This window comes from Cygnus atratus, chromosome 11 (assembly GCF_013377495.2).
Source record: "Cygnus atratus isolate AKBS03 ecotype Queensland, Australia chromosome 11, CAtr_DNAZoo_HiC_assembly, whole genome shotgun sequence".
In the NCBI taxonomy this organism is placed as follows: domain Eukaryota; kingdom Metazoa; phylum Chordata; class Aves; order Anseriformes; family Anatidae; genus Cygnus; species Cygnus atratus.
The window spans coordinates 11,246,289-11,274,182 of NC_066372.1; the positions used below are offsets into that span (position 1 = coordinate 11,246,289).

A 27,894-nucleotide genomic window follows, 5' to 3' on the forward strand; every position below is an offset into this window, starting at 1 on the left:
GTAAGAGAGATATTTGTGCAGCATCTTTAAACATCTATCAAGGCAGGGGAGAACAAACCAAACATACTGGGAATATGATTTCCGTTTACTTAAAGGAAATTGCTCTCCCAAAAAATGGTCTTTACTCAGCCCATTTATTTTCAGCCGCAGACAGAATAAGAATATTTTCAGCTGCTGTGGTTTCATGGGGAACACAAGGAGATGGATTAGTATCTGGTAGGGTGTCTTGATACTACCAGGAATCTGATCTTGTGAGCAGCTACATACTTGCAGTTCAAATTAAGCACCTCTTCCATGCCTCAAATACATCATCATACACATACCCTTAGCTCTTTACAGAATTGAGGGATTTATTCAAGTAATCTGTATTCATCTGTATCAATCTCTTATCCAGATCTACTTAGATTTGAAAGAAGAGGTAGCAGACAGTGTAACATGTCACGGTTACTCTGACAACAGCACCGATATAGAAATACACAGATGGACAATGTACTAGCTGTCCTTTAAATACCAATTCCGCATGGAATATGAATTGTTAGCTGTGTCATGGTGTACCTTTATCTTGCACTGTTTAAGCATATTGAAATGTTAGTCAGACTTTTGCAGCTTAGCAAATCTACAAGATGTATAAGTCTGTTCATTTGTTGATACATGAATGAATTGCAAATTGTCACTGAAAAAAAAAAAAAAACAAAACAAAAACACAACACCTTACCTGTTATTGTCAGAGTAACTGTATCAATCAAAATACTGTTTTTTTCTACAGGTATGTAAATGTTATTCTGATGTTTACACCAACAGAACAGCTTACTGAAAATTAGCTGTAATGTGGTGGGAAGTGTTCCCTGGAGATGCTTTACATGGCTCTGTCCTTAAATTCACATAGGGGGAAATATGTATGTGGAAAACTTCCTTCTCCAGTAGTTATAACTAATAACCACTGTTAGTTTGTAACTAACTCAAGAAAAATGGTTTACCCTCTTGAGGCTTTCACTTACTACTGATAGACTGTAGCTCACCACTCCTCTTTGAGGCCTTGCCTCTTATTTTTCATTTCTCCCTTGTTCTCTCTCTCATGGCCACATCTTCTCCTTTCTCCAATAATCTTTCTTATCTTTGTTCCGCTTTCTCGTGTGTGCTGGGCTCAAGACAGGCTCGGGCCCTTTGGGAAGGGGTGGAAGGGGGCTGCCCAACCAGTTCTTAAAAGCCTTCAGTGAAAGACATTGCACAACTTCCTTAGCTGGTAAATCACTGAGCTGCTTCAGCATACCTCCTTCCTGCAAATCATGCTGGTTCTTACATCCAGTGCACCGCAGTCCTTCTAGCAGTCACAGCCTGGAAAACACTTCTTTTCTGAAAGACTTTTAAGGGCAAATGGTGCCATCCCCTCAACCATTTGTTATGGGTCATGCTTTGCAGTCCACCCTCCTCCTTGTACTGCTCTCCCATGGCTCTGTATTTGTGCCCGCTCATCCCAAAAAGACTGAAGGGAGGTGAAACAGATTTGTCTCTGGAGAGTTGGGGCAAGCCCGACCGTCTCCTTTGGTTTATGATGGCAGCGGTAGCTAACTAAAGCCCAACACCTCGGAGCCGCTAGGCAGAAACCAGCTTCTGCGTGCCCTGAGAAGAGCAGAGCGCCCAGCTTCGACCCAAAACAGGGGCGGGTAGCGCCAGTTCCTCACCACAGCCCCGCTCCGAGCCCTCCAGGGCTGTGGGAGGCCGCGGGCACCCCGGGCCTCCCGCGGCAGCGCCGCCCCGAGGCCGGGGCCAGCCGGCCTCACAGAGGGGCCGCGGCGTTCGGGCCGGCGGCTGCAGCCCCCAGCGGCCGCGGGGGACGGAAGAGGAAGTGGAGCCGCTCCGGGAGCCGGCGGCGCTGCGAGGCCCCGGCAGCGGCCGAGGAAGATGAGGGCTGCCGGGCTGCTGTGCGCCGCGCTGTGGGGCCTGCTGCTGCCGCCGGTAAGGGGCCGCGCCGGGCCGGGAGAGCTGGAGGAGGCGGCGGGGCCGGGCCGGGCGCTGCCAACCGCCCCTTCCTCCGCACGGTGCTGCGGGGGGCCTCCGGACCCGGACGCGGCCCCGCAGCGCTCCGGGTCCGGTTTGGGTCGGGCCGAGGCCGTTGCAGCCCTCCCGAGCTGCCTGTCTTCAGCTGGGCCCCCCGCTCCACGGCCCCGGCCTGGCGTTGGGGGCTCGGGTGAGGAGCGCTCCCTGTGCTCCCTTTTTGGTAGAGGTGTCTAAATCAGGCTGCGGGTGGTGGGGGAGAGCTTGTGGTGTGCTTGTATCCTGGTTTTATGTTTGTTCGGTCGTCCTACGTGACGTTTTGGTTGCTTTATGGGGCGTCCTGGCAGCTTTTCCCCACATCCTGACGTGCGGTGTGTTGGGAGCCCGGTAGCTGCCCTTCTGCCTACCCTTCCCCTTCTGGCAGGCGAAATATGGAAGCCAAAACCCTTCATAATCTGTTGAAGCCATGTAAAGGGTATGCCTCCATTAAGTACTGCTCCACTAAGGTGTCTGTTTTCTTTGTTTCTTGTTTTTTTAACGTAATTTGTGCTTGTTTTGGTAAGGCAGGATCCAGAGCACTTCCCTGTGTAGGCAGTCACAGCTTGATATTCACAACAGCAGGTGTGGAGCACAGTGTTTGTGTTTTTCTTGTTTGTTTGTTGTTTTTTTTTTTTAATCACCTTGAGAATCGCATTGGGCGAAGTAGCTTGTGTCCATCCCTGCAAAGTGCTCCCTTGCTGTTTGTGAGCCCCGCGCAGCTCTCATCAGTTGTATTAGGGTTTTCTGAACAGTGCCTTTACTCCCTGATCCTAACCCAATGGTTTGTTGCTGCTGACAGAGGAAAGGACTTTTCCTGCCCGCCTGTAAAACTCCAGGCCCTGTGTCCTGCCATTTTTGCTCTACAAACGCTTCAACGGGCTGGTTCTAGCAGCGGTGAGCAGTTAGGTCAGCTCCTTGAGCCTCAAGATCAGTACCCTAAGAGTGACAAGGTGAGGAGATAGCGCTGATGTGCGGGGAAGGAGCGCTGCTGTTGTCTGAGCACAGGCGCTGGTTCCCCTGGTCACGATGCCCCCAGGGAAGGAGTGTTTGTGTCACAGTGCCAATGGCAGAACTGCAAGATGCTGCTTGTGCTGTTCATGCCTCATTTTTTCTACCTTTTTACATTTCTCTGAGGTTCGTGTTGTTACTTGCTACATACAAAATACCTTGTTCCTGTTCTGCACGTTTGAGTTTCTTGTGTCTTATCTAGATGCTAAATGTGACGGGTATTGTAAATACAGGCTTGGCTTGGTCACTCTCTCCCCTGGTTCCCATAACTTCACGTGTTCTACATGATGGGGTTACCACTACACTTGTAAGTGGAACAGTCAGCCCAAGCTTAGACCCCTGCTGTGACAGGGGTATGTATTAGGAAAAATAAGGAATAAGAGACACTGTGAGATGGCTTCTTTTCTGTGAAAGATAAGGAGTTATACAAGAACAGTTTAAAGGTGGTAAAGGAAGGAGGGAAATGAGAAAACCACCTGTCAAAAACAGGATGAAATCTGTTTGAAGGTGAGGGGCCATTGAGAATTGTCTGAACTTGAAAGTAAAAGTTGATAAAGTAACTAAAGTAACTAAAGTAACCTTTAGTTAGAGACAGCTGTTATGCCTTTATTTCAGGTGTAAACATTTTTATGCTGGAACAAGTCAGCCTATGGACAGGCAATGTATCCCAGCAAGTAGCCCTTATCCATTGTGAAACAAGGAAACTAAAGTAATTGTAAAACACTAAAAGTTCAGTAGGATGCAATGTAACTTCAATAGGGATGTTCCAAATGAGGTGTAGCGTGTCATGTTTATTTCCCTGCCCATGGCAGCGGGGTTGGAACTAGATGATCTTTAAGGCCCTTTCCAACCTGAGCCATTCTATTTTATTTTTTTAACTTCTAAATGCTCTTTAGAGCAGCACCAGGGTAAACATCATGCTCTGGTATTCCCTCCCCCATCTTGTGAGCAAGAATTGTATTCTCCGATTCATCCCTAGAGCAGGGAAGCTTGCCAAACAAAACATGCGTATCAAATAAGCAAGTAATCACTTCTTTTAGACAGACTTGTGCTTGTGTAGCATTAACACTTGATTTTCTGGAGCACAGAAAATTCTTATTTTACTTCGTGGAACAGAAAGAGCTTTCAGTGGATGGAAATGTCTAACAGGTTTTGCACCTGTTAGAAGTTTTTTGCTTTTAATTTGCCATTGGTTTATACTTTCTGATGAGTACATTTGAGAGGAAAGCTCGATAATTTTGTACTGGTCATAAATTATGGAACAATTTATTTTAGCTGACATCTGAAGAACTGTTGTATGTTAAACAGTTAATGTGCTCAGGCCCTCTGACACAGTTCTCCCAGCAGATGTTCACGCACTATGGCAAATATAATGGATTCCTCTGAAGAAGGTTTCTTGCTATTCAAACCAGGCAGACATAAACCTCAGAAACAATATCATCACATGTTTTTCTTTTCTTAGTAGGTCTCACTTGCCGTAGAATGTTAGCCTGAGAAGAAATACTTCTGTAGCATTCATTGATTAGCGTTGTACATCTGCCAAACGTTTGGGATTTCAACCCCCAGCCATGCCTGCTTTTAGCTTAGTATCTCAGTATTCTTTCAGACAAACCTGCAGTCTACAACAGGATATTTTTTTTCTTTCTTTTTTAATATATCGATACTTCCTGATGTTAAGGTCAGTCTCTTTCTCAAGAAAAAACAGTCAAAATGAGATTATCCAGCATTTTTCTTAAGGTGATGCTTGAGATACAAATGATGCTTATTTGTTTTCACTACTCTGCAACTGTAACTACATCTAATCCTCAATCAGTTTGTTGATCCATGTAGAAACCTGGCCTTTATTAATATATTAACGCTGGGATAACTCATGTACTATACATTACTTTTATGTACTTACATATATAGTATAAAGCAATATATATTAAGTAGTATACTGTAAGTGTATGTTAATTTCTTGTACTTACTATAAAATACATATACATTTTAAAACCTCTGTTAATTTTAGTAATTATGTTACCTGAGGGACTTTGAGAGTAATCTGATCAGATTACTCTCAGCGAGAGACCAGGATTTCTTTAGACAAATTCTTCTTAAAGTACAGTGATTGGTCTCTGTGCTTAAAATTATTTGATTAGAAGCTATTCTAGGTATTGCAATGTAATACCTGTACTAGTAGGGGATATTCTAAATTCTGCAAACAAGCAAGGACTTTAATCTACTTTTCTATATCCTGTTTTAATGCCTTTCTATGTAAAATCATATGCTTCTTTTGGAAGGTACAGGGTTCTGAATCTGACTAGCTCCTCGCTAGTTTTCCATCCTGCTCCCCAGCTACCTATCTCTCATGGAATTAGTCATTGTACAAGTAAATTAAATGTATGTATATCTTTTCTTCTAAAAGCTCTTTCTCTTTCCTAACAGCTTTTTAGAAGAAGACCTGTACGCTCATGGTCTAAACTTTGTTTAATTTGGAACACCTTGGTTTATTTCAGATAAATGCAGATGAGGGAATCCTGCATGCTTCTGGAAATGGTGTACCTCCAGTAACAAAGGATTACTGCATAGTTTACAATTCTAATTGGATCTCTCTTCCAAACAGCCTGAACAATGCTGTAAGTAGTTGAGAGTCATATTTTCTAAGAGAACTACAACACGAGATAAGTGTGGGTCAGCTATAACTGGTCTTCACTTTCTTCTGTATTAAATTCATACTATACTGAATACTTAGCTCTTGCATTCTCCACCACCAAAAATGAAAGATCTCTGTGTACTAGTAGAAAGAGATCCATGTAGCGAATGTTTCTGTACTTTAAAAAGTCAGTTTTTAAAGTTTATAAAGATGCTATTCTGTCTGTGTTTAAAACCAGATTTAAATAAGTTGTTTTTTTTTTTGTTTGGGTGTCAACAGTATATCCAAGTTTTAGATTTGGGAGTGAAATTTTTCTTTGTTTGTTTATAAAAATGTTGTAAACTTGTGAAAGATTTCTTATATCAGTTTGTCAGTTTGCTCTCCCATTTAATTGTCTTGTAACTTTTCTTATGTGGTGAAAGAGGAGATATTTCAGATGATCTTGGGTGTGAGGCAGAAACAAATCTTTTCTTTAGGCATTCTTCCTATAAACAGGAAATACTTCATGTTTGGAAGTGATCAAGGCAGCAGTATTTTTCTCATTTCTCCTCCTTCCCTTCTGTCATTCATTAGCAGGTTAACTCAATGCAAAACAGAATAAAAATAATTTGTCAGTCCAAACATCTTTGCTGTTTTACTTTGGCCACTGGGATGTCATGCCTAACTAAAGAAAACTGACAAGTTTAAAATCATTGTCCATCTTGAACTGAAACTTTTTTTTTAAGTAATACATTTTTAAGTTTGCCAACTGTTTCTGAACAAGTATTACACTTCAAAACTCTGGTTACATTATATCAGTTAGTGGTGTGTTTGTTTTGTTTGTTTGTTTGTTGTTCCCCTGAAAAATCTGGAAATAACATAAACTATATGCTGGATTCTCCAGAACTATAGGCAGTGATTTTTCCTACATAGCCAGAGTTGTATGTTTGAATTACAACAACTGCTGTGAAACTGTGCTTAGAACAGCCAGATATTTCGGCTATATGGTGTTCTAAACATCCTTCAGTATTGTCGGCTGTAGAAACTGCTGCACTGATCTTATATTTCTGAATCCATTATTCCTTTCTGTTATGCCTCTTTCTGGCAAACCTCCAATTAGGGATAGTCTTACAGATAAGTTTGCATCATCAGATTTGCTTCTTTCATGCTTTCTGCTTCTCTTCTCTTTGCAGACTTTCAGGACTCTGGAAAACCTGACTTCTACAGTACTCTGCAATTCTTCTGAAGTTCCTTCTGGCTTAATGAAGGACAAAGCAGTTGTAGTGATGAGAGGAAACTGCACTTTTCTGGAGAAAGCAAGAATTGCTCAAAGATCAGGTGCTAAAATGCTGTTGATTGCCAGTAAAGCTAGGCTGGTAAGTTACAACCTATGATTTTCTTTTGTAGTGAAATAACATCCTATCTATTTGGTCCAAGTCATTGTTGTGCAGAGATAGCTCAGAAGTCCCAGAAGCAGAGGACTACAGGAATGTGTGGGATTCCAGCATGAGGTAACCTTCCCCACTGAGCGCAGTGCTAGTGCTGCTGCTCTTCAAGGGACCAGAGGGGTCATTCTGAATGAGCTCTGTGCGATGCTGTGTTGCATCATCTAAAAGTATCCACAGCTGAACTGTATTTTTATACCGTTGCTTGTATCTTTAATCGTGCTTATGAATGCAAATGCTTGTCATTGTCATCCCATAATTTCAGCAAACTCTGAACTCCTCATCATCTTAGATAATATTTTGTTTTAAACACATGACAAATGTAAACTATTTCATCCAAAGCCGGAAATAAAGAAGGTATGGAGATGCTACAGATACTTCTGCTTTTTTTGTTCTCTGTTACAGCTGCAAAATACAAATACAAATATTTGCAATTTCAGAATTTGTGTGATTATTGTGAAGCTATTTCCTATGTTTCTGAAACAAGTTTAAAAAGCAAGTTTTGTTTGTTCTTTATAATACTGTAAAAGCACGGGACCTTGATGAATCCAGATGTACTTAGGTCAAAGCAGGTGATGTTACCACCACATCTGTCTTTGCTAACCCTTAGGAAAAGGTGATGAACTAGCTCAATTTGTCTTCCTACAAATTCACTGAAATTTAAAGGATAATCTGCATCTGTTTGGGCTCAATATACTTACCACTGATACTTTCTCTTCTAGGCTCCTCCTTCGGATAACAAGACTGATTTTGAAAATGTGACTCTACCAGTTGCTCTTATAAGATACAATGACATTGTGGATATGCAGCTGGTAAGTAATATAATTTCAGCATGTTGCGGTTGGTATAGACTTAGGTTTTTGATCAAATAAATAAAATTTAATATCAAATATGAATGTCTTCCTGATTTGAATGAGCATAGATAGAGATTCATAGAAGGGGATGGGTATTAAATCATGGAAAGACTTCCTTCTTCAAGTCAATTTAAGAGAATGTTTAATTAGAATGCTAAGAATGGGAAACAATAATGGTGGGAGGGTAATCTTAGAAATCTTCATCCTAAACAAGATAAGCACCCTTCCAGTAGACTTGTATAAAATTGCAGGTGCTTGGCAAATGTCAAGAGCTATAGGCTGAGAGGGCTATTCCTTTTGCACAGAAACTAGAACAGCTGAACTTGTATCAAGCGGCATGATATTTTGCAAGCAAGCAGTACCTTATCAGGTTGGATCTTGAGGATATTGTATTTTTATTTTTGTTGTCTTTATAAGATCATAGGCTCTGTTTCTATAGCATGACAGCATCTGTTATACACAAGTTAGGTGGTATAGTTTGGTTTTCTGCTGAGGAGTTCATGATGAGATGCCAAGTTTATGTCTTTAAAATCTGGCAGTTGTGGTATCTCCTACACTTGTAGGGGGGTTTTGTTGTGGTTCATTTTTTCTTCTTTTAGTTTCTTCTTTTAGTTTCTTTTCCTTGATGTGTAATATTAGGATACAGAATGTTGGAGAGAATTTTAAAGAAAACTATGTTTTCTTGGGTGTGGAATTTTTGTTGTTGTTGGTTTGCTTTTTTGTTGTTTTGTTTGTGTATTTAGTGTTAAATAGCTTTGCTAGGCAAGAGTTGCACTGCACATGTTTTTCTATGAATAGCAGAGGCTAGCAGTAACCTGTGTAGTCTTAGCTCCTTGGACTGACTTTGCAAGCTTGTTTCACCATTTCTGCTCTTAACCTTCAGAGCTGCCGTGGGAAGTTGGCTTAGGTAAGTATGTGAACTGAAACTGTCCTGAGATATCTGGGACTTTGGTTGTTTTCTCCTTTTTTTTTTATTTTTCCATTAGAGTTTGGTTCTTGTAGAGCATTGATGTGACTTGAAGGTTTGTGGTAACACTCCTCAGTCTGCCATAATCACTGATGAATACTGTGTTTTGGTTTAGGTTGTCCTCTTTCTTGAAATTTGTTCAAGAAAACAAGCGTTGTGTGCTTAGCTGAGTGATTTTTATATGTGCCCTGCTAACGTGGGGGGCAATTAGGGCAAACTTAGATCCCTGATTTGTTCTAAAACCTCTCTGCATCACTTGATTGGCTAGTGTGGTTTAGAGTGGTATCACATAGAATCGCTTCTGTGCAGCTACAATAATTCACCAAATAACTTTGCTAGTAGACAGGTATGCCAGGTGATGTCTCATACTGCTGTTGAATTGAGGGGGAAAAAAACATTTTTGTCTTAAAGAAACTGTCCTCGTAAAAGTAGTAAGAGACAAAGCCTCGCCTACAAGTAATCATTTCCTAGTTCTGATGTATTTTTTTGCCATGGTTTTGTCATGTTACTGGCAGTAGCTGTTAGGAATATGTGCTGCTTAGAAGCTGGAAACCATAGTATTCTTCCTAGTACAGCTGTGTGTTACATTTTAATGCTCTTTATGGCTTCCAATTATCTCTATTTAATTAGAAGAGAGAGACAGCACAGTCTGAGGGGAGCTAGTTGGTATAAGCATTCTTTTTACTGTTTCTTAGAATTAATTTCTGTTAGCTTTCACCGTTTGAATCGGGTTTATGAGGAATCTTGACAGTGTTGGGGGCCTTCTAGGAATTGAGCTGCTCTCTTGCTGAGCTGTTACCTGATGGGTTGTATTTGATTATAGTGCTCTCTGTGGTAGCAGCTGAGATTTCAGAAGTTTTCAGTGAAGAGCGGAACAGAATGAAATAATTGTTCTCGATTCTAATGTGAATTTTGCTTTATTAGATTCATGGAATTGAAAGGAAAAACTGGGATTAGATGTATTGGAGTTGAATACTAAAAATGTATAAGCCATTAGTTTTTTTTTCCCTTTGTTTTCCACGTACAGGATACTGTAATTCGTTTTTTGTTTGTTTGTTTTGCCTTTATCTAATGTTATATATATCACTTCATACAATGGTAGTGTTTCACCAACACTTAAATTTTCTTTCATGTTTTCTAAAATGTGATTATCTGAACTGCTGTAACTTGAGGCAAATGAATGATTGACTTCTTTAGACTGCAGTAAGGTTAATTCTGTAATTAGATAATTCAGATGCTGAAACGAATCTGCTGTCTTCACATATTGCCTATGTATTCCACTACACTACCCAGCTTCCTATTCAGTCTCACCACTGCCAGTTTGATCTTCCTGTAGCCAAACTTGCCCGATGTGTTCATCTCTTCTTCTGTTTGTATCCCACATGCAGGCTGTTAACAAATCTGTTCTTCTACCACACCTCTGAAGTCTGTTTTCACTGCAGTGTTGCTTTAGGTGCCTTGACTTCAACAACAGCTAACCTTTCTCATTTTCTGTCAAATTATCTCCTTTCTTTGCTGAAATCTCACCTTTCAGTCATGCTGAAGCATTTAAGTTACGTGAAATTGCTTTCTTTTATTTTTGAATCCGTCTCAAGTTGTTTGTGAAAGTTATTATTTTTAAATCTTTCTGCCACCATGAGTTTTTACTGTGTCCTGTCTGAAGCATCTTGCCTTTATCTGCACTGTGAGTTTTGTGGCCTCAATAGCTAGAGGCAGACTTCTACTCATATCTCTGGACCTGTGAGTCTGTATTTCAAGGTAATTGACTCCAGGTATGTTCTCTTGCAGAACCTAAGTCTTTGGTAGCACATGGTATATTTGTGGGATAAAAAGCATTTGGGTTAGGGGTAGGTACAACTTCTAAGAAGCATTGAAAGATTGCAAAGAAGTACCATTTTGCCTTGTGGTATCCATATTTACCGCAGCAATAGTAATAAGGCTGCTTTCTAACCTGATTATCCGGGAGGGTGGCATGGTAGACACTGCTTCTTTACAATGACCAAGACAAGAATATGGGATATGTTATGCATTAAGTTGAAAATTTCCTTGTTCCATTGTGTAGGGTTAAGAGGAGGAAATCATGTTGTGTACCTTGTTGGAAAATAAGCAGTATAATTTCTTTCTTGTCTTTATGAAGTAATTTGTATGTTCTTTTTCAGACTCTTGGAAATGACATTAATGTGACTCTATATTCACCGCCTTTGCCAGAGTTTGATTGCAGTATGGTTGTCATCTTCCTAATTGCTGTGTTCACTGTGGCACTAGGAGGCTACTGGAGTGGAGTAGCAGAACTGTAAGTCTGCACAACAGAACTGCTTATATTATGTGGACTACAAGTTTTGTGAAATCTCTAGTTATGATTAGTAAGACATGATTTTTTTTAGGGTGCTAGTTAAAGAATTATAAGATCGAAGTGCAATTAGATGCTTAAGCTTCTTGATCATCTATGTAACCTTTAAGAAATAACAAAACTGTCGTGACCTAAACTGCTTAGAGTTTTCTGCTTAAAATAATGAGTCTTTGATAACAGTATTTCTGGATGAGAAGAGTCTGAAGACTGGTTTGACAGGCATGCGAGAAAACATAACATAATGTACTCTTCCCTTTCTGCTTTCCTGGTGTCTTCCTCTGCTGTATCTCTCAGTAGGTCTTCAGGGAAACCTAAGCAGTAGGTTTTAAAAGTCCTTGAGTGATAATGCAGCTCTTGGCAGGATGAGTGAGAGTTAACGTGACATTGTAATATTTCAATATCCGTGACAAAATATCATGCATTTTAGTGACACCTTTAAAATCCAGTGATCTAGGAGGTACAACTGTATATGCTGTCTGCACTGGGGACCTGTACAAGTGCCTTGTCCCAGCTGGCTGAGCAGCACCCTTGAGGATGTCTGTCTTGTCACTGTCCTGTCACAGCCCTGTCACTGGCAGCACTGGGGAGCACAGTTGGGTTGTGTCTGGGTGGCTCCAGCCAAAGTCCAGTCAGGCTTATCTGCCTCAGCTGTGTGTGTTATCTGGCAGTAGAGCTGGGGCAGTAGCAGCTCTGGGACTAGGCAGGGGAAATGAGACACAAGGGTGTGTGTGGTATAGCTTGTGGCAAATGCAAGGAAACACGCAGGTGAGAGAGGTTTCTGCACAGTGTTGGGAGAGTGTGCAGCTTTGTTTAGTGAAGTGAAGCACACTAGGTTCACAGAACTGGTTTTAGTCTGGGGTTGAACTGGTTGTAGCTGGTCTTTCAGAGCATGGTATTATCCTGCAGCATTTCTTGGATGTCTGTGCACACGCAATGGGCCAGTCAGTGTGCTTTACTACCTAAATCTCCTGTTCTCTGTTGTAGTGCTTTGTTCCCCACAACAGCAGGGAGTGGACTGTATGTGATAACTGTGTCTTCCTCTTTCCCACTAGTTGTTATGCAAATATTAAGGTTTTTTTTTTTTTTTAGAGATTAAAGAAATAGAAGGGGGGATTCTTTTTTAAAGTTTAGATGTGATTATGCTTCTTTTTTACCCTACAGTGCTTCAGGGTGTGGCTGCACTGAATGCTAAAATAACAAAATGTGATGTTGTCTCCCATATTGGGGAAAAAAATCCTAGATGTAATTACATTAAATTTGTTAGAAGTGCACTTTCATAAGTCTAGGGTGAGGTTTTTTTTTTAAGCTGCTTGTTCAAAGCATGTTCTCTGAGAAGGTGATTCATCTAACAAAGTGTCTTGTTCCTATGGGTTTCTTTTGAAGGTAGTTGTTTCAGTGCTGAATTCAGCATTTTGTAGGTAGGCCCTGGGGTTTGTCAGGAACACGCTATCTGATGGGCAAGTTTCACTAGCGCCTGTACTAAAGAGTAGTAGGGCTGCTTGCTCAAAGAACAGAGTAAAACATAACAATTTGGCTCCTGATTTTGCATGGTGTGGTATAAATACGGAGTATGTAAGCACAGAAATCTTACTTCCGGTGAAAATGTAAAATGTCTCGTTTAACACACACACACACAGAGGTTCATTTACTCTGTAATTATGGGGTATAAAGGTAAAAGAATTTAGTCATTAGCTAGTTTCATTCTGCTAACGCGAGGTGTTTTTGCAGATGCTTAGTGTTATATAATTGAGGTTTTAAACACATGGATTTTAATTTTTCGCAGAGATTGACTACATTTAGCCCAAGATACTTTGTAGTCAGAGGTGATGTGCTAATAAAGCTGAGTGCACGCATCCTGAAAAGGAGGTTAAGAGTATTTATATTGGACAGCTTTTCCTCACGCTGATCAGGATATTGATTTGGAATTCTCATTAAAGTTGGCAATCCCTGTACTGTTGGAAAGGAGGGCAGTTAAGAATCTTTTCCTTGTGATCTATGCTAAGCTAGAAGTGCGCATCTCCATCAAAACAGTGGAGAGAAACTCAAACAAAAAAGCATACCACTTTTTCTGAAAAGCTTGAATTCTGATAATAATAAGAGTTAGACCTAAATGCTGTTGGTCAAAATGATTTGTAATCAAAAATTCTGATCATAGTAAAAGTTTTCCATAACCTCTCATCTGAAGTAAGTGTGTCATTTTCCTAATACAGTGAGAATTTGAAAGCAACAGCAAGTCCTGGGGAGAGAGAAACAAGACGGAAAAAGGAAGAAAATGTTACTTTCACTCCTCTAACTGTTATCTTGTTCGTCGTCATCTGTTGTGTAATGCTGGTCTTACTTTATTTCTTCTACAAGTGGCTAGGTAAGAAAGAAAGGATAATCTCATTTGACTGCATTTTTCTGCATGATTTTAAGTGTCTAAGTCTGAAAAGCTAGATTTCTAAACTAAAATTAATGTAACTTTGTTAATTGTACTGTATATCTATGAGTAGAGGGTTGAAAAGATGTAGCTGCTAATTAAAAAAGAAGGAAGAAGCTTTCTTCTAGTGCCTTAGAGTCTGCCTGGATGGTGCTTATTCTGAGTGAAGTAGTGTAGAGGAGAGGTAACTGGTGACTGCCGAGAAAAAAAACAAAACCCACAAACAAAAGTATATGATATATGCTGATGTTTTTGGGAGGATGACAATGACACTTTAATAGCCTTTAGAGTAAAAGATTTTTTTGGGTATCGCAACGTTGACCTTGAGGTTGTGGTTGCAGTGCCCTAATTGAAGTATCAAGCTAAATGGCATTCCTGTAATGGAATAAACTGAGGCGTACTAGCAATAAGGCAATTTCTTGAATGATGCAATTCCAGTAAAACGTAGTTTCCAAACTGGTGATTTTTTTTCCTCCTGCCCTCAAATTATGCAACCAGAAAGCATGTACTGTTTTAAATCACACTTTCTAGTGTGAACGATGTGTCTTTCATTTTGAAAGCTTCCAAAATTCACTGTTTCCAATAATTTGTTACCAGGTTACCCTCCTTCTTCTGTGGAAGAAACTTCACCATGCCGACTTCTGATTTTGTTTACATTTGGTTATCTTGATTCTATGGGCATTGCTGCCTTGGCTAAACTTGTCACAATAAAAGACTGATGAATCTTGTAATTTGATTAAAAGGTTTAGCTTAAAAATTTCCTGTTTACTCCTAGATTCAGGTGAATTTTAGGAAGAAGTCATGAGAAAGGTCTCTTAAAGGAGAAAGGGAGAGGGGACTGGAGTGAAGAATGAGGTCTCTTAAAGGAGGGGAAATGGAAAGGAATAATAAATTAGTTGGGGACAGGAAGAAATGTGAAGGGTTCAAAGCAAATATGTAACAGATTTTTGTGGAGAAGCCTTAGTGTCTGCACTTTGAAGCAGACACAAGCTGTTCCCATGGTATGATAAGCTGTCCTAGGGAAAATTCTGCATTTAATTAAAACCAAACAACGATAAAACCCCACTACATTGTTGTGACTACTATAGTGTGTGAATATGAGTCCTAATATCAATACTTGGAGATAGCATCGAGTAGTCAGTAAAGCTAGAAAACTTCCCTTGCTGCCAGCTTCTCTGTGTAGACTAAATGCCAGATGTTTATAGATTTCTAGGGTTCCTTGCATATTTTATGTCTAAACTTAAATAACAACTTCAGGTTTGGGCTGTTTTCTTGTTTTTATTTTGTTGCTGCTGGTATGATGCCTTTCTGGCAGCTGGAATGAATTCCGAGCAGGTCCGTGTTAACATAAAACTCAAAATCTGAAAGTACTACTCATAGTAAACCAGAGGGTGTGGAGGAAAAGCAAATAGTTTTTAAAAAAATCCAGACACTCCCTCAGGTTTTCTCGCTTTTATTGGTTCCGTTGCTATCCTGAGTTCACTTACAAATGTGCTTAACCTTTTATAACTTTACAAATGAAAAAGTATTAAAAGGGTATGATCTTTAAAGAAATCACAATGGCCTAGTGCTTTAACACCTTGCAGTACTACAACAGAACTATCTTGAATGTACAAACCAGAATTTCCCCAAGCATGGATGAACTTTTGTTACAAATATACCATAATCATGGTCTTTAAAGCAGAACACCACTAGTGACACAATTGTGCATTTTTCTGTTGCCTTACTGGAGGTGCTAAATGCATTTGCTTAAAGCAGTAAATTATTTAAACTTACTTCACAACCTGTGGCTCAATTCTGTAACTGAAGTACCAGAGGGGGTGTGTTACCAGCAGAAAGCTGCGGTGGTGTGGGGGAGAGAATCAGAAGGGCAAAAGTGAGAAAACTCATGGGTTGAGATGGGGACACTTTAATAAGTAAAGCAAAAGCTGTGTGCAGAAGCAAAGCAAAATGAGGAGTTGGAACATTGCTTCCCAGCGGAAGGGCAGGTGTTTGGCTACTTCCAGGAAAGCAGGGCTTCCTCATGTATAATGGTTATTTGGAAAGACGGACAACATTACTCCAAATGTCCTGGGGACTTCCTGTACACCCTCAGCATATTTGCAGGTGGGCAGCAGTGTGTTATCAATGCTGCCTTGGTCACCAGTCCAAAACAGAGCACTGTATGAGATGCTATGGAGAAAATTAACTCTATGCCAGCCAAAACCAGTACACCTGTCTTGCTTATTTTTCAATAAATTCCCTAGAGGTGTTAGAGTCAATTTCTAGCGAGACCTTTGTTACAATAAAACAAAAACAAAAAACATGTAAACAACTGTTTTTATTGTCCACCTGTATTTCAGGGGTGCTTAGAATACGCAGTATACCCTAAGTTGGAACACAAAGTCTCTTCCCAAGCAGGTGGTTCCTAGCTAAACAGAAATTTTGGAAGGGGTAGGTAGGGTGTATAGTATCTTAAAATGCTACTTAAATCATCAGTCAGAGCTAGAGGTTGCTGAAATTTTTATACATTAGCAGACAAGATGACTACAGAGAAAATTTGAAGTGAGGAGTATTATCAGTAATTGAGAAAGCTGGCAGTTGTAAAAGAGCACTTCAGTTTTAGACATAAAGAAAAGTATATGAAGGCAGTATCAGACGTCACCTTTCTCCTTAAAGAAAGGAAAAAGAGTGCTTTTAAGAGAACTCTTCTCATGGAAGAGACATTTCAGAATCTAGCACTCTGCAGTAATCTGTGACTGGGGTCTCCAATGACAGTGTACCAAGTAGCACTATAGCTGTAAACAGTTTATATCACATGTACATCCTTGTGTTTGATACCTGTTTGCTGTATTTGCTCTTGTTGTATTTTGTCACTGATTCCTACCACCCATTCTTTTTATCTAGTGTATGTTATAATATCAGTCTTTTGTTTGGCATCTGCAACGAGCCTGTACAACTGTCTTGCTGCACTAATCGGAGAAATACCGTTTGGGCAGTGCAGGTATTGGACACCTTTCAATTCTTACAAGGTTTCTTTTGGGTATTTTCTTGTTGCTACTAGAGGTAGTGTGAAAACATGAGTGTAGTTTAAGTCTGCAGTTGGATGAATAATGCCACCCGCTTGAGTCCTGATGAAACAAAGGGGCGGGAGAGGGGGGTCTCCAGGGGAGAATGCCTTGTCAGCTTAAGGACCTGTGACAGCACAGGCATGTATTTTGGCTGTTTTAGGCTTTCTTTTTAAATTTAGTTATTTTCCTTTTAGGATTACATGTTGCAACAAAAATATTGAAGTGAGGCTTATCTTTCTGGCTGCATTCTGCATAGCAGCAGCTGTTGTTTGGGCAGTATTTCGAAACGAAGATAGGTAAGTGATACATTCTAACTTGAAAGGGTAATATGAATAAAGGTCCTCAAAAACCCTTCTCATCTTGTAACTCTTTCTGGCACATGGCATCCTTCTAAATTCCAGTGCCTATTTAAAAAAAAAAGTCATAAGTATTTATGAAGCTTAATAAGTACGGGAATAATAGAGAACAAAGCTATACAAATGAACTGTGTGGTAATTTGGAGCTGCAAAAAATTTTGAAGATGAGGAAGAACTAGCTTGATTGCTAACGATCACCATAGTGGAAAAAAAATGCAGAACTGGTAATATAGGCAAGAGACCCTAAATAAGTATTACAGTAAAATCCTAAGAAGCATCATGAGCCACACGGTAAGCAGGGCTTCCAGTCAACAACACGTGTTGAGCAAGTGAGCAGTCATACAAGGGAATGGCAAGACCCTGCTGTAGCCTCTGCTGTACTCATTTTCTCTGTGCCATAACGACAAAGAACAGTTACCGATTTACGATCAGAGGCTAGTGAAAATTGTTGATCTTGAAACTAGTGTTTTTGTGGTTTTGGTAGCAATACTTACAAAAAAAAAAAAAAAAAAACCACACACACCTTGCTTTCGATTCCCTTTTGCAATTTCGCTACCTTCAGAAAAATCTAAAAAAATCTTTATTCTTAAATACCAGCAGTAAGTTGGACAATGTGTAAAAGTGTGTTCTTATTTTTAGGTGGGCTTGGATTTTGCAAGATATTTTGGGAGTTGCTTTCTGCCTAAACTTCATTAAAACACTGAAAATGCCCAACTTTAAGGTACTGTAAATTGCATATTTTAAAGTATTTTAATGCCACATGTATAAGTTTAGCATCAGGAAGTAAGTTTTTAATGCTCAAGAAGTATTGGAAAACAATAAATTTGCACAAATTTTAATTATAATAAGTTATTTTAAAAAAATGTTCTAATGTTATGCTGGAATAAAAACATCGGTGTGGTGTGGGTTTTTTCTTTTTTTTTTTCCTTCTGATTCTTTCTTTATTTTTTAATGTGGTGATACAGTAAGTGTACCAGAATCTAATTATGCAGTCTTTGAAAACCTGTGGCATTTTTTTCTCTCTCTCCTCTCCAGTCCTGTGTGATACTCCTAGGCCTTCTCCTTCTATATGATGTGTTTTTTGTCTTCATAACACCATTTATCACGAAGGTATGTCCATGAATTTATCTTGAAAATCAAAATGATGTCTGGTTATTGTGGCAGCATTTTTGTCAAACAGATGAGTGTTTTTTCAGTATTCTCTATGCAGAAATGCTAACTTCCTTTTCTTTTTTCCTGTTCAAGGCAGCAGTGGTTTAAATTTCTGTCTTGTATGGACCATAGATTATAATGCTTGCATAGGTGTGATAAATTTTGTTAAATGACCCAGTCTCCAGCAGTCTTATGGCTAGAAATATCCTGTCCCCAGTTGTGTGACAGGGTGATGACGAGAAATGACAGTTCCCCAATTTTCTTTCTCCTTTTGCTTTCAACATCCTTTTATGGAACACTCTCTAGTACTTTCTTAAAGTGTTGATTTGCAGTGTAGTATGAACTATATGCAAACATACTTTCTTCTATTTGGAAGCAGAAAGCTCACGTTAGAAAAAACTGATGCATTTTTATCTAAACACCCAGCTACACCTGGTGGGTTCATTTGTTTTTTTTTTTTTGTGCATGTGTGTTTTGGTTTTGTTAGTCATTTTAGACTGGACTACATGTTTTAAATGTAAAACAATACTGTATAACACTATTATATTAATGTATTCCTTTTGACATTTGAGATTTTTCCAATCCTGAATTGTAAGATGAGGTGCAAGAAGTTTTTGTAGATGTAGTATGAATGTTTTGATATATTAAACCATTAACTTTAGAAAAATAAATTTAATTTCAGAATGGGGCAAGTATAATGGTTGAAGTTGCAGCTGGTCCCTTTGGAAACAGTGAAAAGGTATGAATAGTTGTTTTAATATGTGCAACATAACAATACTGACATTTTGTAGCTAATTCATAGCGTGCTTTTCAGCATAACTTTCTCACAAAATATAGCCAGCTTTTGCTATTTTCTTTTAAGTATTAAATACCTGTTGACTTGGGTTTGATCCTAGAATGATGGAAACTTGGTGGAAGTCCCTACTGAACGCTCAGCTCCCCATGAGAAAGTAAGGATTGTATTTCAGATACTGGATTTTTAAATCATTCCCTCTGAAAAGACTATTCTTTTGGGGAAAACCTGACTATCCAAATTTCTCTGCAGGGCCTGGATATCAATACTGTATAGTTAGGGTAATAATCCAGACTTGCTATTCTCATTGTATGGTTAAAAATAACTTAAGACAACATTTGGCGTGTACACGTTATTTGTAAATCTGAAATTCTAATTTGCATATTGCCTTAAGCTTTATCCACTCTCTGTGATGGTTTCTGGTTTTTTACTTTAGGTTCTACCTATTTTGAAGTCATGAGTTATGATAAATTAATGATACTTAAACTGTTTTTATTCATTTAAAAAAAATCCAAAACACCAGGATGCTTTAAATTAGATTTATGTGGGCTTGTGAAATACTGTTTTACAGTTACCTGTGGTTATTAGAGTGCCTAGACTTGAATACTCTGCAGCGACATTGTGTGACATGCCATTTTCATTGTTGGGTTTTGGAGACATTATTGTCCCAGGTGAGCAGATGTCTTTGGCAATTGTAATTTAAGATTAAATATTTTTTGGTTTTGATTCTCAACTCACTTATAAGGGGGATTATTCTGCAAAGCATTTGCTAAATCAAATGCAGCAGTTTGTGTTGATTTCTTAGTGTAGAATACAAGAAAAGCCAGAGGATAAGAAAGCTTGTTGTGTTACAGTCTGCTTAAATGATGAACTTTGTTTTGCTTTTCTTTAGTGTTGTGTTTTGTGAAAATACAGGTCCCACAGATAAATCCAGTTGTCAGTATTAATGAAATCTTATTAAAATCTCACAGAAAGCAAGTATTTTGTGACTCATAGCATTTTTGTGTCATAGACTACGAAATTAGAGGTGAGGTCATGGAAAATGTTTTGTCAAATTTTTCTACCTTAGAAGAGCTGAATTTTGCCATAGCTGAACTTGGAGTGTTGGGCAAATTACTTAAGCCCAAAGCTCCATCTCATGACAAGACTACTCTCCCTTTTCTTGTGGTCTGTACTGAGGCAAAATTACGAGTGAGCATTAAAATCCTATTGAAGAGAAGTATTAAAACTAGGTGTTACTCTTCTGTATTAGTACCTTCAAAATTGAAAGTAGCACAAAATTCTTAGCTTGCTTAAAACAGACCAACAGAACTTTCTAATACCACCCTTGCTAGCATATTTGCATTGTGGTTTTGATTTTCAGTACTTACTATAGGATTTCTGAAACTGGTTCTTGGCTTCCCAGAAAAGAATCGAGAAGAAGATAATGCACAGTATAATGGGAAGTCCTAGTATAATTTCTTTTTATGCTGCTTTGATTTGGAGGACTGGGTAGAAAAGAATTCATGGCAACACATTTCATTAAACCATTTTTTTTTCCTTTGTTCAAGGGCTTCTCGTTGCCTATTGTCGAAGATTTGATGTTCAAACAAGCTCTTCTTCTGTATACTACATTTCCTGTACAATAGGTAAATCGTGATTTTTTTTTTTCAGCGATTTTAATCTTCATCTCAATTTTTTTTTTATAATGGCAGAACTAGATAGTTTTCTCCAGGTAAATGTTCAGTGTTGTTAAGAATCTCTTTATAATCTTCTTAATGTGCCTGCTCATACTTCAAGTGAGTGTTCTTTATGGTAGTCAGTTGCTTTTAGAAAGCTTGCAAATACATAGTAACCTATCGTCCCTCCTTACTTCAATTAGATCAGCAAGGTACATACTAATTAAAGAAAAGTTTTTCTGGCTTACTACAATATTGATTTCATTTAAAAATGTACTTGCTCTTGATCGTGTTTTATAGCTTATGCCGTTGGTATGGTGCTGACTTTCATTGTTCTGGCATTAATGAAGATGGGACAACCTGCCCTTCTCTATCTTGTACCATGTACACTCATTACTAGCTCTCTTGTTGCTTGGAGACGCAAGGAGATGAAGAAGTTTTGGAAAGGAAGCAGTTATCAGGTAGGTTGGATGTCCTGAATATTTTATTATTGGTAATTACTTTCCGTATGTGCTTCTCTAAGTACTTGGTAATACCAGCAATCCATTTTTTCCTCTAGTTTTAATGTTGATTAGTCTTCGAGAAAGAATAATCAGAAAGTCTTGACTCTTAGAAAATCTTAGCCTAATAGTTGATGTAGCAAAATGAAGCTTAAGGAACCTGAAATATCTGGTTCAGTAATCATGGAAGAAGGTTATTTCTTCTGATTTTTTTTTCTTTTAAATGTGTTTTGTGTGTGTTTTAACAGTGCTCATCTATCATCTTTATGTGGTATATAACATCTGAATTGCAGATGTGATTCCAATCTGCAGTAGTAGTCCTGTATTAAGAGTCAGTTCAAAAGTTAGTGATGGACTAGAATTTTAGAGACTAATTTCTGTGCATCACTGGTATCTTACATTGTCAGGATGATATGGAGCATTCAGCAAAAAGGTATTGGGTGCTTATATAACTGTTTCCTAGCATGCACGTACACACCACATTCAGGTACTCTGCAGTTCCCCTTTGGTCATCTCTAGCACTACCCAGGAGCTGTAGTACTTAAAATCCCACCAACCATCTGCCTCCACCTGTTGACACGAGTACCTTCCTCCTGATCTTGCCATAGCTGTGGTAACTGTATGAGTTAGCCCCTGTGAGCTGGCATTTACTGTAAGACAGGCAAACTTCAACATTACTCTATATTTATTAGAGACCTGAAGTCCAATATTGAGTTCAGAAATTATCTCCTGTGTCTAGGCTGTGTTGAACTCAGCTCAGAGAATGGATAGGGTTTATTGTCAAAGTTGATGGTGAAAAGGAGCAGCTTTTGCTTTTATTCAACTTCTGGATTGCAAAGCTAAGGCATACAGTGGAAGCCAGATGGTGGTAATTTCTGTAAATGTAAAACTGCAGTCCTGCAGCTCCTAAAGCATTACAAATTAAACACTGCCTTTTGTTGATGTAACTGATACTCTGCACCTGCTTAAGGTAAAGCCCAAGTCTCAAATTGCTTGGGAGAAGATCTTTAACTAATACCCTGTTTCTTTTTGTTGACAAAGAAGTCTTCTCCTTTCATAGAAGCAAATAGATGTGTTTCTCCGGAGGTCAAAATTATTTTGGTTTACCATGCATTTGTATGTAAATCAGTGACTGCTATTCTGAAATAAATTGTTACATATCAAAATTCAGTAACTCTGGGACTGTTGGAGAAAAAAGCTTCACTATTTATTTTCCTCACGAGTTCTGAGTAAGATTGGCCGAAGTAAACCTGGCAAGTCTCTTAAGCAACAAAAATTTCTTGCACTTCTCATAGTAAAACTCATACTTGGAAGAATTATGTTGCCATAGTAGTTATTTCATGTCCTTTCAACGGGTTTCTTGAAGGATTAAAACTGTTCTGAATTTGAGCTTGTTTTGAGGTCAGATGATCACATTCCTGGCACAATTTATTATGTTGATTTCCACCCCCTCTACACCACTCCTGAGTTAGACTTGTCTGTGATTGGACACCTTTGTATAACTTATAGAAAAATAGAAGTTTTAGTAAAACTTTCTGATGAGCTTTTCTATATTTTTGTTTTCTTTTCTTGAGAATGTTACTCAAACTGCACTCTCAAAATGATGTAGTGATGATCTTTTCTCATATGTTGTCCTCCCAACGTAAGGCTGCATTTTGAACTGCCCTTATTGACATGAACAAAAAAAAGCAACACAACCCTGATGTCCAAATCTTCAGTTTTCCACGCTCGTTCTGAGGAGAAAAGCTATAGAAAGGCAACAGAAGACTATCTTTTGCTAACTTTTGCCTGCTGAAACAATGGTAGTTTGGACTGGACTAGATGTTCTCCATTGACAAGGGGTGACCAGACTTCTGTAGAGATTTGCTTCATCCTCATGGGAACAGAGAAACCTTGCAGACTTGTTAGGGCAAAGCATCCCTAAGATAGAGGTACAGCAGGTATCAGATGACTAAACTTCATAAACACTGCTATTTGCTTGTAATTCATTAGTTAGCTTTCTTTATTTGCGTTTTCTGATTTTTGTTTACTTTTTTGGTTGTGTATGATTTTAATAATGGAATGAATTTTATTTAGGTGTTGGACTCCACCAGGACGCCTTTGCTACAAGGTGTGATTACAGCCTTCTTTTAATGCAATTTTAATAATCTTTTGTGTTTTCTTTTTTTGCTTTTTCCCCTCTGCTTCTTCTTTTCATTCTTCTTTTTGTTTGTTTTCTTTTTCATTTTTCTGAGTAATTCATAAGAAAAGGGTAGCAGTGAAGACAAGCTGTGAAAGTAAACCTGCAGTTACCCTTAGTTGTTTTTTCCTTTCAAGGAATTACTGAAAACTTAATATAAGGTACCTATGGAGCCATGATTCCTAAGATTGAATGTAGGCTTTGTTTTCTCTTTTACTCTATAATTTCCCAGATCCCTAGGAGTATCTTCAACTATTTAGAATTGATGGTGGTTGTGCTTTTGTTAACTATATGGAAGTTCCCCCGCTAATTCTTCTGTGTCACTGCATTGATATGAAAACCTCCTTAGAGCTAAACAACAATTTTATTGTCCTCTGTCTGTTACAATGTTAAGCATTTCAATTCATCTTTATTAGCTACCTCTATAGTCTATGATCTTACTGCTCAACAGTGTAATTTATCCGTTACTGTATGTAGTTCTTGCAGTGGGGTAAGGAGCAAGGATTCAGACCAGCTTTTGTGGTCTTGCTGCTGCATGGCTTCTAGACAGCAGTGAGAAAGCAAGAAAGAACCTTAATAGGCTATAGCTCATGACTGCTAACACTGATACAATACATATTTTCACTGTCTACTGTCTCATGCACAGCATGTAGAGAGCAATACAATCTTTTAAATGTAAACTTCTTGCAGAATTTAAGTATCGAAATATAACTTGAATTACAGTCAGCAGACTAGATTTCTGCATGTATTTATAAAGCATAAGCTGTCTGCTGTGTGCACGGAAGAAAATTTGAGGTAGTGAACTCTGGCTGACTGTATCTTAAATTCTGAACTAAAAAGTACTTTTCTCTTTATCTTCTTTCTTCTCTTCTAATAAAGATTATTTTAAGTGTAATTAGAAAGTCTTTAGTAATCAAGAAATTATAGATACAAACACAAGAGGAGGCTAGTAAGTGGGAAGAGTAGAATGCAAATTAAAATCAGATGGCCAGACTGTATTTTTATAACTTAAGTCTTCTGTCCTTCTGTGTGCACTCAAATTCTTGCATAGGATTATTAAAATCAATTTTCAAGTTTCTACTTTATATATTTGGGAAACACTTTACTTCCTAAGATAGCTCTGAGATCCCATAATTCTTATTTGAGAGCATTTCTCTTTTTCCATAATGATACAGTCTTAAATTCTAGTTCTGCCCTGTGTGGCTTTTTTTATGAAGTAGTCTTGAATTGTAAAGAGTCACTGCATAGGAAAATATCTTAACAATGCACTGAAAGAAAGGGATTTCTTAGGAGAAGAACGTACCTACTTCCCTACCACCAAGTGGGCAGTATTGCTGCTGTGAAGTGTATAGTAAAGATTTTTCTAGGTTTTCTAGATGGCTTATACTCCTCATGTATGTCTGCACGATATACTAATGTTTGATACTTACTTCCCAGTTATCAACTTAGAAAAAACAAACTGTTTTTAAAATCTCAGTATAATCTATGAAATCACTTCAGTAACATCATGAAAAATCTAGCAGAGTAGTAGAACTTTAGTCTTCTAGATGTACAAATTGTCTTGCAGCTTTTTTAGAATTTGTCGTTTGGAAGTGTTTAGGAATTCATTACCTTTTCTCGAAATAATAAATCAACAGATTTGTCATTGGCATGTTAGGCAGCAAGCACCTGCTATTTAGTACTGTAAGTTGAAACCATGTTTTTGAGATACTTGCACATTAATCAAAGTTAGAAGGTTTTAAGGATTATGTGAGTGCAACATCATCAGAGTCAATCTTGTTTTCAAGTGTGTACATAGGTATTACCTACTCTTTTACAGGTAGAAGGTGGGATTACCATTTCTAGTTGGCTGTGTGCGTGTGTGTAGCTTTTTTTTTTAATAGTTCACCATGTTAGGATCTATTTTAGTTCCAGAGTTATGTTTTGTCTGTCTTGACGCTACCTACCATGCAAAAAAAACCAAACTGTCAGGAATTCAGATGTGGGAAAAAAGCTGATGAATGTCTTCCACTTAAAAAATGCTTGTCAGCTCTCCACCATGTTCTGTCTGATTCCTTTGGCTCTTTCAAGGATTGAGATGACAATTTTGTCCAGGATTTTAGCACTGTGCCTTCATCTTGATGCTGATTGTCATAAAGATTCCTGCCTCTTCTGCAGAGGTTTTGAGGACGTAGTTGTCCTGAGAGAACCTACAACTGGGATACTCTTATTGAAGAAGCTACTTAAGGCAAGTCTACATGTTTAGAAAGGTATCTGTTGTCCCTGACTTGAAGTTGTGGGCTATTCTTGTGAAAACAAGAATGTATTTCTTCATATATAGTGAAGAGATAAGAAATAGCAGGTCTATTTTGGTCTAAAGACCTTTTTCTTTATTTTTTATCTTGTGAAATTTATGTGTATCAAAAAGCCCCAAACACCTTTATAACCAAAATGGCTAGTAGAACATAAACTGAACTTAAATATCTCATACATCAAACAGACTTTAAAATTTAAATACATGTGATATCTTCAGCTTAAGCACATTTCATGCTGCTTACCTAGTTGAAGGATTAAGAGAAGAATGCTTGACGTTGGGATACAGTCAATTGTTGCAAATAGTATTAACTCTTCCTTCTGGAAGCATTTTGTCAATTTAATAGGGAAATATTTTACAATAACACTTACCAAAAGTACCCTCTCTATGCCAGCTGTTGGATGATCCTCCTTAGGATAAAGGAAGCCATATATTACTTGGTGTGATATTGTACTGCTGGTGGTGGGTGGTTTTTTTGTTTGTTTGTTTGCTTAATTTGTTGTGTTTTGCTTTTCCTGGAAACAGATAATTGAATCCTCATTCAAAACAACTGTTTAGTTTCTGTAATTGTAGGGAGTGTTTTGCTTTGGTTGACTTTTGATGTGGGTTTTTGGTCACAGTGCAGAGGCAAGATTCTAGATATACTGAAGTGAATGTAAGACTGTCATTGGCACAAGAGTTTGGTACTGCTGGGCTGATCGTGTGTTACAGTTGAGTTCTTGGGTGTATCAGCAAGTGCATGCCTAAATTGTTCTTGATTCTGACAGCATGAAGGTAGTGGTGTGAAAAACCTCTTCTGGTTTTAGTCAGATCGATACTGTGGCCACAAGGCTCTCCTAAGCCTTACTTCAAGTCCCAATGACTTGTTTGGCCTTCATCTGAACTTACTGTATGGCATGCTGGTGCACGCAGATTTGGAAACATCTTGTTTAAGTAAACTTAACTTTAAAAAGGTACGTTTGTATACCTTGTGATGACTCGGTTGTGCTGGTGTAAAAGAGGATATGGCACAGATGGGTCATACCTAGAGAAGGAGGGCGAGGTTTCTACCTTTTGATACTGAAAGCGTTATGCCCTTGGTCTAATAACCCTGCTGTACTGAACATCAGAGCTCCTTGACATGTTCTGTTTTCAGCATTGGTTTTACTACTTTCATATCTCCTGTTCTTCACATATCTGTTTTTCAGCTGTTAAAACTATCCAAAACTGCCCAATCCTTGGCCTCTTGTTAATTATGAAGTCCTTGAACTGGTCAATCTTAATTTGTCATGCTAACCAATACATGTGCTTACCTCTGATTTTTTTTCAATGTTTTGTCCCAGGGATGAAACCAGAGCCTTCATTGTTGTCTAACAATACAGCAATGGATAGGGAAACAAGCTTCTTTTTAGTCAGGGAAAGTACAAAATTTTCCAGTGAAATATATTTGTAATACAGCTAGCTCTTACGGTCATAAAAAGAGAAAGCTAGTCTTTTCTATTCAAGCCATTGCTTGCTAACTGTAAATGTTAAGTAGGAACCTAGGCTCTCTTTCCAGTTTTTCCAAACTGTCTTTGAAAAATTTGCTTAACCTCATTTTTTTTCCCTCCATGTTCAATAATTGAGACACTTTTGATACGTAACTTTTAATTTCTTGAAGAGGACTCAAATCCTTGGATGGCAAGTGCTTTTGTAGTCAGAAGCATTAACTAAGAGCTTTTTGGTTAACTAAAAGCTATTTGGCTTGAATACTTTTCTGATCTATAGAGGACTTCCTATCTGTATGCTGCTAAAATGCACTCTAATACATGTTTAATTGTATTTCTCTTAGCTAACAAATACTTTGTACCAATGGGGGGAAAAAAGCAGTATTTATATATAAAGAACTGTCCTTTCAATTTTTTTTTACATTTAGATGATGGAACATCTGGATTACCCAGGAAATGAAGAAGGCACAGCATCAGCCAGTGAACAGCCTGGAGGACAATAACATGTAGGATTCTGGCTTAAAATAGTATTCAAATTTCCTACAGATGAATTACAGTAAATTTGGTGAAGATGTACAATAGAGTATTTCATACTCTGTGTAAAAGGTTTTTTTACTCCACCTATATTTTTATGAAAAATATTGTTAATAACATAAAAGTAATCAAAATAGATTTGCATTTTTACAGCCAAACCATAGCTAGTAAAACCGTGCCTTATTTCGATTTAAATAAAGGGCATTTTCTATGCAATTTTCCAAA

At 38.3% G+C, this 27,894-nt stretch overlaps 1 protein-coding gene across 4 annotated transcripts; it reads left to right on the top strand.

The window, feature by feature from the left end:
* The first annotated feature begins 1,752 nt into the window (after positions 1–1,752).
* On the top strand, positions 1,753–27,894 carry SPPL2A (signal peptide peptidase like 2A). 4 transcript variants are annotated; one of them, XM_035554843.2, is made up of 17 exons: positions 1,753–1,956; positions 5,538–5,657; positions 6,847–7,029; positions 7,821–7,910; positions 11,079–11,212; positions 13,480–13,631; positions 16,575–16,671; positions 16,933–17,034; positions 17,734–17,815; positions 18,130–18,204; positions 18,929–18,985; positions 19,143–19,196; positions 19,611–19,710; positions 20,590–20,667; positions 20,998–21,158; positions 23,274–23,307; positions 27,564–27,894. In XM_035554843.2, exons 1-17 carry the CDS (start codon positions 1,903–1,905, stop codon positions 27,593–27,595), a joined length of 1,605 nt encoding a protein of 534 aa, XP_035410736.1. In that variant the 5' UTR covers positions 1,753–1,902; the 3' UTR covers positions 27,596–27,894. The 4 variants fall into 4 exon arrangements, with proteins under 4 accessions (XP_035410736.1, XP_035410738.1, XP_035410735.1 ...); XM_035554845.2 differs by lacking the exon at positions 19,143–19,196; XM_035554842.2 differs by lacking the exon at positions 23,274–23,307 and having other exon boundaries at positions 1,759–1,956.

Bases quoted from the DNA above. Each gene is read 5' to 3' on its own strand.
- SPPL2A (XM_035554842.2), top strand. From the start codon at position 1,903: ATGAGGGCTGCCGGGCTGCTGTGCGCCGCGCTGTGGGGCCTGCTGCTG. The intron at 5,658-6,846 runs GTAAGTAGTTGA...TTCTCTTTGCAG, and splicing joins CAAACAGCCTGAACAATGCT to ACTTTCAGGACTCTGGAAAA. The intron at 16,672-16,932 runs GTATTGGACACC...TTTTCCTTTTAG, and splicing joins ATACCGTTTGGGCAGTGCAG to GATTACATGTTGCAACAAAA.